The 13,952-nt window shown below is 43.5% G+C and overlaps 1 protein-coding gene across 1 annotated transcript in view; it reads right to left on the bottom strand.

The window, feature by feature from the left end:
• Window positions 1-12,579, bottom strand: part of piezo2b (piezo-type mechanosensitive ion channel component 2b) — an 84,411-nt gene extending 71,832 nt beyond the window's left edge. Inside the window, exons 1-2 of the mRNA XM_079751243.1 lie at window positions 12,024-12,579; window positions 4,197-4,292 (exon numbers count right to left, since the gene is read on the bottom strand). Of these exons, the coding sequence (XP_079607369.1) occupies window positions 4,197-4,292; window positions 12,024-12,087 (160 nt within the window). The 5' untranslated portion in view covers window positions 12,088-12,579. The remainder of the gene's footprint in view (window positions 1-4,196; window positions 4,293-12,023) is intronic.
• Window positions 12,580-13,952: the final 1,373 nt, after the last annotated feature.

The following is a 13,952-nucleotide window of genomic DNA, read 5'->3' as shown; positions in this document are numbered from 1 at the left end:
GGTGGTGTATTTGTAGAGGAAAAGGCAGGCAGGCAGTCCACATAGAAGCAAGGAAAGAAGGTATTGTATTCATTTCCAGAGGTACATTTTCTTTTTGTGTTATTCACAACCAGCATAATAACTCTTAAATGTAAGAGTGATAAGTAAATTAAGAGTAGTACATGTGTGAAAGGCGTTGAACAATATGCATTTTCAATTCCAAACCATCATCTCATATCGTAAAAACAAGTAACTCCTCCGATTCCATCAACATTTAAGGCAAAGAAACCCTTAGCCTGGCATTAAAACACCAACTTTCAGCCATGACCCCCAACACATGGATTTGGTTTTTCATATCCGGCTTCTCTCTTTAAGAACGATTAGTGTCCACTGATACCTTATGAACTAAACTGCCGTTGACCACAGAATAAATAGGCCTAATAGTTGTCAAACTCAACGGTGTGCTGAGGCGATGCAGTGGGTCAATGGTCCGAAGGAACCACCTCCCTGTTTCTGATGCTGTAGCAGCGACCCTTATGAACACGGCCGGGACAGTAGACCTCAGTAGTACATACACCCGGGTCCAGACGGACAGCCTGTTAGTACGATAGAACGCTGTTCAAGTATTTAAATACACATATCACGAGTGGTCTGTATCCGCGGCGTTTGCATCCATAGCATCAACACTTTGTCTTAGCTACTATTATTTATTTTATTTTCACAGTGGTAACAACGCATGTGTCTAGTTTTAATGTAATGTCTTGTGTGTATGTCCGGTCAGACTTGTTGTCTCCCTTGTTCAGCGTAGTATTGTACTGTCCTGTCTGAGCCAAATCAACTAAATGAATTCCAGACGATTTGCGTCGTCTTGCAATAATAAAGACTTGACTTGACTTGAATGTGACAACGGCGACGAGTTCAAATCAAATGAAACAAACCAGAAGGAACTGGTGCTGTTTGGCAGCTGCTGACCACCTGGCCCTTTATTGGGAACCTAGAGGTACGTATATGGGATGCTGTGTTGATGATGTGATGCTGTGTTGCTCTGGTGATGATCCTCCATGGTAGCCTAGGACCTCCTGCATAGTGCTCTCATGGACACGTTGAACCCCGAGGGATGCTGGCGTACCCCGACTCCACTCCTCTGTTACCTCTGGTTGGCAGGAGGTCCTCTCCTATCTAGTGCTTATTGGTAATCGGCTTGCCGTGTACACCCGTGTGTTCTTCTCTCTAATGGCTGCGTTAGTGTTTCTTCACAGGGGCATCATCCCAGAGAGTTCTGCATTCACTTAGGACTATTTAACACATTCCTGTGCGGGAACGCTCACTGAATGTGGTATGTAACTACGGATCTGTCAGGCCCACCCGCACACACACACACCGCAGGGGGGTGGCTTCCATCCGGGATTCCGGGATTGGAAAACAAACGCTCTTACCTAACTGCCCCGTCAAAATGACCGCAACGCATTCAGGAACGTCAGGTGAGCGATTATTATGGCGTTCCGCAGGAGTTTGGTTTACACAAGTGGATGTAGTTGGCAACTAACGATTATTGTCATAGTTGAAAATTCAATCATTTTTCTGTCGATCAACTAATCGGCTAATCGTCAGAGACCCAGATGTCTCTCTGCTAAATAAACACCCATATAACACTGAGATGCTAAGCAAATATGCTATCCCAGTATTATTCAGGTCTATTAAACGTTGAAGTAAAACTATTTGGGCTAATTTCCCACTGCCATTCCCTCGACAGTCGCAAAGATGGAAAACAATGCTTGTTAATACAAAGGAAAAGGACTGTTAGTGAGCTTCTGGCTATTAAAAGGCTCCTCCAGGCAGGACAATATGGCCGTCCTGGCTTTGTCTTTCCTCTGTGTAACAGAAACAACTGCTATTTGATTGCCATCTATCCTGGATGCAATGTGACATAGTCTCATAATGACATCCCAGGAGCACATTTAAATGAGGCCCAAACAGAGACCATTGTTCATTTACAATTCAACAAATGTTTCTTTCTCTTAAGCGCTTAGATAACCGCCACTGTTCAAGACTATGCAGGCCTGTGTTAACCCACAAGGCTCTTGATCCCGAGGTTTACATAGGTACAAAACAGTCCAACTCTCATGAGCTACTGCCTTAAGGGGGGAGATTGTAACAGAAACAGAAACGTTGTTCATCGCACATCTCTCACTACAAAAACTAGAGGACTACCCGTCTTTTAGGGCTTGTAAAGTCCTAACTGAAATATTTACATGCCTTCCCTGCCATACTGTAAAAACATCCCTGAGGAGATAGTAACATTAGTGCCATTCATCAATTCCGCTGGGACCTTTGGGTGTGTTAAACGTCTATTAGGCATACAGAAGAAGCAGTTAACATGTTGACTGGGAATGTGAAATCTAAAGGGAGTTAATCCCACCAATTACAACCAGGAGTGAATCAAAAAACAGGTCGTTGAAATGATTGCTTCCCCCGGAAATGTGTTGGAATCTTGGATTGACTTTTATTTTGTCTCATTGCTCTAAAGTGGCTTTTTAAAAAGTAATAATAAAACTTAGTTGAATATATAAAACTAAAGTCCTGGTTTGAATTAACAACAATTAAAAAGGAACACGCCCATTAAATTTTTTCCATAATCAAAAATGCAGCATTGAAATGCAGTTTACAGCTGTCACTTGAGTTTCATTAACACCTTATACTTTGTCACATAATAAAAGAATGTGTGTCCCATCTAAGAATGTGTGAATGATGTGCCAGTGATAGTGTTGTTAGCTAAAAGGATATTGTATTGCATTCATGTGAATTCCAGTGTCTGTGATTACAGTTTTCTTTTTCAAGAATGTTGGCTTTGTAAGTGATCGAAGATAATACCTGCAATAAATTTCTCCTAGACCCCATTTATCAGAACAGTCTGCTGTTGCAAACTGGAACTCTCCATTTCCAATTACAAACGGGTGAGACGGAGAGATGGTGCAAGTCCTGGCCAGCCTTCCAGTCAGAGAGAAGACTGCATACCTGCTGCTGATGCCTGTGGCAAATCAACACGCATTTATGTCTCCCAATTCCTCGGCTGTTTTCACACCACAACCGGCCCACTGATAGCTGTGAGTAGCATGGCTCAAGCCAAAGCCATTTGCGAATTTTGATATTATATCGACACTATTGATGCAGGTAGAAAGGTACCCTGTCAGGGACGGTTTAAATATAACGCGTCCATTTAATTACGGTGACTCAAGTCTCAAGGATTCACATCTGAAGGGAGTTTGTGACCAGGGTTGGATAACGCGGACATACGAGAGAGAACGTGACTTAAAAAGTAAAGTATTGTTGAACTTGGATTGTAAATAATAATAATCAGTGAAGAGCCTCGGCGGCGGCAGAGATCAGACGAGGGGCCGTGCCGTGCGGTCACGTCTTCACCAGAAGACTCCTTAACTATTGATGAGGGCCTAAGTGGTCCCACTTTCTCCAGCGGTCCATCTCGCCCTCTTCATCCGCCCCCACTCTCCCAAACTTCCTGACTGTTGTTTCAGCTGGAGACGGGAGCACGGAGACAGCTCCCAGCCTGGATGTTTTCCCTTTCCTCCGATATGTCCTCATGTATTATTAAAGAGCACATGTGCCCGGGTTCCCGCGGAGAGCCCTGACATGAGATGCCTGGGAGGTGTCCGGTCGGATATTGCTTTAGACGCGCTGGAGGGAAGTGCACCGGCTCGTATCACGAGTGTCTTTTTACTACCGCAACCGCCGCACCGACACGACTGCAGTGCCCGCCGGTGGGAGAAGAAGACGTTTTAGGACCAAGACTTAAAAGGAGATGGATGCTGATTTTTATTTGCTTCTGTGGGTGGAAGATAGGAGACCGCTGGGTATTTATTAATGGCCAAACTGGGACCAAACACCGAACATCAACCACCAAGTGAGACTGTGAGAAGGTCTGAGAACACTGGACGAAGCGATGAGGTTAAGCTGCTACTAATATCAGCATTGCCCTTGCAGGCATGACAATGTGGGTCTATTGCTTTCACTCCTTTTAGGCAAGATACACATGAACCTCATGTCACGTGATGGAGTTTGAAATCAGACGGTGGGGCACAAATTTGCTCCGATCAGAAACAATTGCAATTGGTTGTCTCTCAGGTTTGATTTCAGCGTACTATTCATTCCTACAGGAAGGAAAGAATAATAAGAGATAGGGCAGGATACAGCGTGCTTACCTTGCATGGTGGTGCTTGTGGGCTCTGCAAAGAGTGGGATAAGCAGGAGGTAGATGAGGTAGACGAAGGACAGGCCATTGAACCTGAACAGACAGGCTGCAGGGGGAGAGAACACAATACAAGCACAAAATATGAGCATGTAATTTGATTAAAGACCATACAAGCCTGAGATTAGCAAGTATTGGGACTTTCTCCTAGGAAAGGATCACATAAAAAAAAGTACATACATTCGAATACAAGGAAAACATAAAAAAAATAATAATAATTGACAAATATTCGATAAAAAAAACAAATGCAACTGCAGCAAAGGATTGAATAAAGGTAAAATTAATAAAAGGATGGACATCTTTGAAGCAGGGTTTTCTACTGTCTGCAGGATTGTCTACTGTCTGCAGGGTTGTCTAGTGTGTGGAGGATTGTCTGATGTCTGCAGGGCTGTCTAGTGTGTGGAGGATTGTCTACTGTCTGCAGGATTGTCTACTGTCTGCAAGGTTGTCTGGTGTCTGCAGGGTTGTCTGGTGTCTGCAGGGCTGTCTAGTGTGTGGAGGATTGTCTACTGTCTGCAGGGTTGTTCTACCATTGCAGGGTTGTCTAGTGTCTTCAGGATTGTCTACTGTCTGCAGGGTTGTTCTACCATTGCAGGGTTGTCTAGTGTCTTCAGGATTGTCTGGTGTCTGCAGGGTTGAATGCTGTCTGCATGGTTGTCCAGTGTGTACTGTGTGTTGAACTATAGTTCAACTATAGTTGAATAGTAAGCTGCCTTTGCTGTGATGAATAGAAACAATCTCCTTCTTGGCAGAGGAGGGATGTCCAGTTAAGAGGTGGACAGCCGGAACGGAAAAGAGCTTAGTCAATTCAACCTCTTTTGGCTAGAAAGAATATATAAAAAAAAGACATTGGGAATAAGGACTTTTCAGCAGTGACCCTCTCTGGCCACTGGATCAAATAATAATCAACTCGCTGAAGTCTGTCAAGTGGCAAGGAAGAAAGCTACAACCATGGTAGGAAGGAGGAGGCCTGTATTCATTCTCTCTCTCTCTCTCTCTCTCTCTCTCTCTCTCTCTCTCTCTCTCTCTCTCTCTCTCTCTCTCTCTCTCTCTCTCTCTCTCTCTCTCTCTCTCTCTCTCTCTCTCTCTCATAGCCACGTTTCATAATACGAAGACAATTATTTTCACCAGATTCTGATAGCGTTCCGATTCAATTTACTGTGCTTTACTGTTTGTGTTTTTTTTATATTGCAGCATTAAAAAAAACATCCCTCCAGTTCTTGGAAATAGCTCGTTGACACGCACTAGCCGTGCTCCTGAAACGATGAAATGAATGAAAACAGGGGAAAATAGGCACCCGTTTGAAAAGTGGTTAAGACTAAACAAAAGCATGTGTTGTCTGAGAGCGCAGTGAAAGCATCGTACCTGACTGGAAGAAAGTGTTTACTTGTTCACTTTTATCCTAATTGCAACTGTTAAAGACGATTTAGATCTTGGTTCTGTACCGCCCATTAAACGTTAAAAAAACTAAACATGTGTATCTTATAACTAGCACATATTCATATCCTCATCCAATATACATGACCCCCACCCTCCACTACCACCAAAGTCCATGTAAGGAAGGCTTTTAAGAGCATATAATGACCAAGGCTCAAATGGTTTCTGTTAAAACAAACTGAGCCATTAATTGCTATATTGATTCGGAACCACAAAGTGGACCACCGTACTAAGGCGCGGCCCAGCTGAAAGCTACCACCAATTAATAAGCGCCCAGTCATCACCGCAGTGACAGAAAGTATACATGAGAATAGTGGAATCCTACCCATATCATGATAGTCTAAACTAATTATAATCGCACGCACACACACACACACACACACACACACACACACACACACACACACTCTCTGTTTGGGAAGGAATTTATTATTATAATATCAGTTATAGTATCAGTTATATCGCCCCTAAAACTTCTTGCGATACCACTCTCACCTACCAGGATGATTGCGATGAATAATTATGATAATTGTTGATTACAATAAAGATTTAGAAAAATAAATCAGCAAACCATATAATGGAAGACAAACACAATCTGTTTTTGTTCACAATCTGACGCCGCCCGTTTCAGAATTACTCATCAAAGTATGACAAGTTCAAGGCCTCCTACACACGTTTGAACAAAGGTTATGAGGTCGACACTGAGAGTCCACCAGCGACTTCACATAGATGTGGACACACACACGGCCGGACCTCACACACGTCTCGGGGCGCGCTCACACTAAGCCATCTGCACCGTGCCCGAGTACGTTTTCACCCCTAAAGTCTAGATCGTTTGGCTAGTGTGAGCACTCCATCCGTACTCAAGTACAGTTGAATTCTGTGGCCTCAGTAAGCTTCGGCGAGGTCTGCTCAGGCCACAGTACAGATGCTAATGAGCCGACACATGCACACACACGGATACGCAACCTTTATGCACAAGAGGCCACCGTACTCAGGCCCAGTCAAGATTGCCTAGTGTGAGTGCACCCTAACTGGGGTCGTATCAACAGAAACATTCACCACACGGCCAAACGCCTGAATTAGCGCCTCAATCCGTCCCGGCACCAGCTAGTCTTGAACTGCCGAAAAAAAACGTACACATAAACTGTCGAAAAGGACGCTTTTATTTATCTTGGGACGGTCAATAGAGCTATTCATTGACCTCTGACTAACCGACCCCTCCTTCGAATGCCTGGAAGTACAAGCTCCCGATCCGGCCGCTGGCGGGCTTCAAAGGCTCGAGATACCTGCGAGGAGGTCGACTATAACACTCAGTCTTAAGACAGTGGAAGGCTTGAGAAATTTGAGAAAAACACATCTGTGTACAGTTAATCTGTCAAAGGTCAAAGCAACTGCATGAGACAGAATGTTCATTGACCGAACACCTCTTCACTTCTCATTTCTTTTCTGTTTTTAGTTTGCTAGGTTTCAAGAGTCGTCGCGTCTGCGAGGTGAGAGGTTGTTATTATAACCCCAACTCCCATCAGGCCAGTCTCCCACGCCACACCAAAAGAAGGGGAGAAGGAAGGGTGTGTGTGTGTGTGTGAGTGCGTGCGTGCGAGTGCGTGCGCGTGCAATAACTCTGGTTGCAATCTGCAATATGTATCACTTTCTAGCGCCAACCTTTTTTTTATGTGTGAATAAAGCACCGCTGAAGCCTCTCCACATTGTGTCAGCAGTGCGGTTCGCTGGGCAGCGGGACTCGGTTCGTCATCTGTTTGGAGTTTCTGCAGCCAAAGATTCTTTTGTTTGCTGGTCCATCAGCTTGTTGCCCCCTCTGCTACTGCTACAAGACACTGAGCCGTATGTCTGGCTGAACAGCCCCGCGGTGTGACTCACCGGCTCTCTTTTGTTAAACAAAAAACATGAACTTCCCTTGTTTCTCCCAAATCTGATTACGCCCCGCGATCCTTTCACAAGCGTATCTTTGTCTTTGGTCCCACTCTTGTCTCTCCTTCGCACTGTGGAAAGCCATTCTCAAAGAGCACAGAGTAAACGACCCTGAGAATATATAAAGGCCTCCAGCTGATTTAGAGACCAGGCTAGGAAATGTCATGTTGTCAGATAAGGGAGTCGTTAACCCTCCGGTCTGACCGCCAATAGATACAAAAGGAATCTCCACTCCTGCACCATTAAATGTTGCATTTCTGCCTGAAACCTAACAAAACTCTGCTTTTCTCTGGAACTTTCTCAGAGAAGGGTGTGGTGGATTCTTCAAACGTTAGTCTGTTCAGCATTTTACCTGACAAATTGATAGAATCCAGGAGAATATCATAATTTAGCATGTGGCATAGAATATATTCCCAAACTACCAAAATGGCAATAGGTTAGTATTTGAAATGACTAACCTTTACTAATTATGAGACCTTTTCTTCTCTTTTTAAAATGGTAGACCAAAGCATGATAGAGAATATATATATACACACACACAATATTCTATGGCTATTCTCTAGCAATACAATAGCACAGTTGTAGTCAATTCACTGCTATTGCACTTAACTGTTTTTGACAACCCTGTGTATGTGCACAATAAATTCCCTCTTGGCCATCTACATATCTGCCACTGACCTACCCTATAAGCAAAGGAACCGGCTGCATACTGCCACTAACAGGCTTCGTGTTCACAGCCTAGTGTATCATGGAGAGATCAGGTCATGACCACACTAACATCAGAGATCAGCGATAACAAAAAGGCTGCTATCTTCTATTGGCAATGAAACACCAGTGATGGGCAGTAATGACAGCATTCTAGAAGCAGGGACTTCGCCTAGACACCTATAATCCCTAAGAACGTGAGGGCCTGTGACATACAAGCAGAGAGCTTGTATGCCTGTGTGCACGTGTGTGTGTGGTGTGCACGTGTGTGTGTGGTGTGCACGTGTGTGTGTGTGCGTGCGTGCGTGTGTGTGCGTTTGTGTTTACGTGTGTGTGTGTGTTTACACATGTGTGTGTGTGTGTTTACACGTGTGCATGAGTCTTTGCGATGTGTACGTGTGTGTGGTGTGTGTGTGTGCATGTGCGTGTGTGTGTTTACACGTGTGCGTGAGTCTTTGCGATGTGTACGTGTGTGCATGTTCATACGTGTGTGTGTGTGTGTGTCAGGAGGTCTGTGTACACAGGGACCCAGCAGGCTGGCCGGTATCTTTCAATAGAGGTGATGTCAGATTAGCAACAGGAAGCTGAGACGATGTATCGTCAGCAGACAGACTCTTTCAGTGTGACACTTCACACGAGAGAGAAAAAAATACGGACAACAAGAGCAAATATTGTTGCGTCGAGTGGACATGCACGATACAATAAGGCAGGGCCCCGGTGGAGTCAAATAACATGCATTGATGTTTCCACTGTGGCCACTCAGCCACCACGGGCAACATACATGGAAGAGGAAAACGGGGAGAAAGCAAGTCATTTACAGGTAATGAAAATAAAAACGTGCCACAAATAAATGTGTCCCGGACTTGGAAATCGATGCAGCACGGGAGCTAATATAAACTTGTTGAGCTAAATCACATTCCTCTCAGTTAAGGATTAGTTCAAGCAGTCCGTTGGCCAAACGAAACCCACGCTTGCTTCTATGTCTATACTATCTGTGCGCTTTGTATTACAGCGCTGAAAAAAAAACTAACAATAGTGTCGTAAATGAGGATCAATACTGGACTGATAACAGCCATCTCCGTTTGAGATGTGGGGCACGTTCAGAGAGCTAAGACCAGTCCAGGCTGCTGCAGCGCCGCGGACAGGAGACAGTGTGTTGGCAGGTGAGGGAGAGCATATCTACTGTAAGACTTTCGTCCTCTTCCACCCGCCTCACTCCTGTCCCCGGCTTCTGCCCTTCCTCCCCTCCATTCCCAGAGCCTCGTCCCGTCTGAGACGCCCCGCGCCTGCGCGCTGTGACCGTGGCTGGGCGAGTGCTCATTTGCACTTTGAAAAAACATAAAATATTAAAAGGTATGTTTACGATAACGGGAAAGCAATTTCTTCCTCTCCTCCTCACAACCGCATTATTAATTCATACTGTTAAAACTACTTTCCACGAATTAATGGAGACAATGCATGGGCCCCACAATTGCTTTTGGAAATAAAGCGGGCGTCCACTGACAAGTGATGCATTATTGCCGTGCTGAGTGCGGCTTATCTATAGAGAGCAGCACCGTGAATGCTGTTGGCTTTAAAAAGTACTTCGACCACACAAGTCACCACAAATGCAGACTCCCAGACACCCCTGTGAAAACCTCACCACTGATTATATGTTAATTCTCATCACTTGTGGCCTGCCACAGAATATCCCATAAACCCGACGTCAATCCCCTTTAAGAGCATGCATTCTTCAGGGCTCTCCACCAGTTGAACCGTAAAGCCCCCTTTAAAAAACGTCCCTGGTACCAAACTAGGGTTAGAGTAAAAGACGCCTAAAATTGACACTGGAGGAGTCAGCGGGGAGGAGAATACTTGAGTCAGGTAAAAACCACTGACTGGTTATCGCAAACACTCTGTGACAGACCGCAAGCCTGAGTGTATAGGAGCCGTCTGCCAAAGGCCATACAGAAAAGGAGGTATTCACGCAAAGGAAATGTATGACCCTGCAACATCAGCAATGTTCTCAGAATTTGTCAGATATTGATTTGATCAACATATGCAACTAGAAAATGCATTTCCTTTAGAAAATGCGGTGAGTGCTGTAGTGCAAAGTGAGGTTGAAAATATTTTTTAATAAAGCCACATAGATTAAGACATAAAGAAAGGTTAAATAGCTTAAATCAAGTGAAGGGATTTGAACAAAAGTCCAATAAAGTGACAGCTGAATGAAAAGCGCAAGGCATTGCTAAAAGTGTGTGTGTGTGTGTGTGTGTGTGTGTGTGTGTGTGTGTGTGTGTGTGTGTGTGTGTGTGTGTGTGTGTGTGTGTTTAAGGGAATAGCGAGCGTGATTAAAAATAGCCCAATAGAGCGGGAAAAACCGCCCAATCTGGCAACATTGCCTGAATGTCCTCCAAAAGTAGCCCAATCTGGCGGGACAAACCGCCCAATCTGGCAACACTGCTGAACGTCCTCACGCTCAACGTAAATCAATGAGACCAACTGAAAACGAAGCCGGTATGAAACTAAAACTGTGATTCTGAATAAAGTATAAATGATATTCCGAAATTCCGTTTCGATATTATTGAAGACGCAAGTGTGTAGATTTGTTAAATGGTTTGAACGATGGTAAACTTTTGAAATTTGACCGATTTACGATGTCTTAAGTAATTTAAATTTCAGAATGGGCAGACGGCTTCAATGGGATCAACTGTAGAATATGACGGTTTGAAACAAAAACTGTGATTCTGAAGAAAGTTTAAATGACATCGAAATTCCGTTTGTATATTATTGAAGATACAAGTGTGTAGATTTGTTAAATGGTTTGAACGAAAATGTATTTAGTTACGTCTTAAACAGTTTGAAGTACCAGAGCTCTGCCGTCCTCCCATTGACTCCCATGTTAAAAAAAATATATAGTATTTTAAAAGTAGAATATCTTAACAAGTAAAACATATTTAAAAAAATCTGAAAAGATTTTCTGAACTATTCTGAACATTTTAAAATTGGAATGGGGTCTCTAGGTGAAAAATTGAGGAAGGAGATAGGTCCCAAAGATTGTAGAGAATAATAAAGAGGAAAGAAAGAAAGAATAAAACTCATGAAGAACAATAGTTGAGCGCTGCATGCAGCACTCACCTAATAACTACATTTACTAATACTAAACTGGCTTTGGTGACATCAAGGTAAACTCCGCAGAACTTTTGGTGTCATCTTAGTCCACATTTATGGAAGCGCAAAGCTTAAATCAAATTGATGCCATGCCCATGAGCAGGGCATTCTTTACTTTTTACTATGGGCTCCAAGCAACTTATTTTAAAAGAGATAAGTCTATTTTCCTATATGTTCACTCCTCACATTATACAACCGTATAATAAACCATAAGCTTCTAGGTTATGTTGATTATAAACATGATTCAACAGAAAAAGGAGGGCAATTGCTTAAATAAACGTGGAGGTAAAAGGTGAATAAAACTGAAAATCTGAGAACAAGGCAGAAAGTACGTCAAATTTGACAGACATGACAGGCCTACTGTAAATATATAGCCACAAAATAATTGAAAAATAATAACCTAGTGACTTTTGTTATTTCCTTATTTTTCTAGTAACCCTGATTCAAACTGAAACTACAAGCAAAACCATAATCCCGTACAGTTCAACGCAAACGCATGCAAACGTCCATCCATCATATGGAAATAGCCAAGGTTACTGCAAATAGACAAACTCACCGGTAGCCAGACATATTGGAAGAAGCAATCTGAAGATCAATCCACACGCCACCTCAGACGCCATCGCTTTGGGAACCCTGTCCTGAAACCCAGGTAATAGCAGTGATGGCTTGCTTTACGACGGCTCGTCGTTAGACATGTCAGGGTCCAGCGGTACCTGGTCCAGTCCCGGTGGGCATCGAACAGGTGCGTTCCTTGTCCTCCAAAAGAAAGTTCCATACGGCCCTGGCGTCCCGCCGGTCGTGTCGAGACAGCTTCTGTGGCTCAATCACAAACACGCTGACACCGCTTTGGTCATTAAAGTTAGTCTCGCCGGGTATTTAGCCGGTTTGCAGACCGGGGACACCGTCATGTCTTCGGATGAGGATGGTGAAAAGTAGCGGGTCTTCACGGCATGTCGGGCAGATCAACACAGAGCTGCTGTCACAGGTGCGCGTGCGACGGGTCTCGTATAACGGGAAATATGCCCGGGATGGGACCAACAAGTTCTCGAGCCCATTGACTTATCTTTTCAGGTGGGGAAAAAACGGGAGTAAGGAAGCCATGAGAGCAAACATACCACATGTATGCCGTGTATCATTAAACGTTGTGGGCCACTAGATAAGTCCACCCCCGCCTCGCTCCAGCCTCGCTCTCTCTCTCCTGGCCCGTGCCCCCGTTGGTGAAGTCTGACTTTATGACTTCTGGCGGAGAGCGCGCTCTCCAGCAGAACTCCACAGGGCGGTCCTGTGAATGACGTTTGATCCAGCCACTCAGAAGTTTAGATTGTGTTAACAGTCTTTCCTCCTTTATAATTGGAAGCAAGAGGCGGGACTTCACGATTAAAGCAAATTCCGCATGTTAAAACTATTTAACCTGACTTAAATCTGTGTTGTGGTTTTATAATTTTGGGAAGAGCTCCAACATAGCTCTCCAGCGCCGAATGTGGTTATTGGATAGGATATAAAGACATATAGTAGTGCTAGCGTATATATAATGAGCTGGTCATATGCTTGACAACAGTTGCTCAATTCATGGTAATGCATTGGCGCCGAACCGGTGAAAGATACTGAGTAGAGTTTGTAAAGACGCCGATATTGGGCTGTGGATGCCATCCAGTGGGAGATAGGAGGACAATAAGATATTTTATAGGCAATTATTATTAAGTGTACATTTATTTTGGACACAAAGTGACTCGCTACGCATCGTTCTGCTCAACAAGAAAAATGTAAAAGTTTCAAAGCCTTGTAAAATAATATATAATGTGTATATTTCGTGTTTTATTTGCATGGCTGATACCAATACCAAAGCAAATTTTACTTTTGCATTTTCACAACTGATCTTGTAAAAAGAAAAAATGCAATTTCTAGAAATAATTTCCCTTGGATCCCAGTTGCATTATTTTAGGCAAATAACTTTACACTGCATATTCCCAAATTGATGAAGATGTAGCATGTTAATCGGTTGATCACTTTATTTTGTGCATGCCAAATTACGCTAAATAATTAAAGACTAAAATAATGTCGAAAGGTGGAATATACTCTCCATGTTATTGTAATGTTACACTTTTTGTAATTGAGTAAGCCGAATATAAAAATAATAAATTGCTTGGACACCTTTACATGTTGAAATACCATATTTTCTTATAGCAGATTTTGATGCCATATATCGCTCATATTTGATGATCAGAGGAAATATGTTTGCAGATGTGTAAGGGTCACTCAGATTGGTCATCCTCTAAACGAACGGGAGGGTTTCAAGGAGGGTGATCGGAATTTCCAAAAGCACATTCCAAGACACCATCTTGGTATTTCCTCAACAAAGATTCTAGGATAAACAAGCAACCATTTGTTCATATAATCATGAACGAGCGCCAAGATGTGTGTGACATCATGGGAAACTCCCCTGCGGTCATACTTTAGTCATACTTGCCAACTACAATACCACAAT

Source organism: Pollachius pollachius, assembly GCF_949987615.1.
Source record: "Pollachius pollachius genome assembly, chromosome: 14".
Taxonomy (NCBI): Eukaryota; Metazoa; Chordata; class Actinopteri; order Gadiformes; family Gadidae; genus Pollachius; species Pollachius pollachius.
This window is presented reverse-complemented; position numbering and strand designations above follow the sequence as displayed.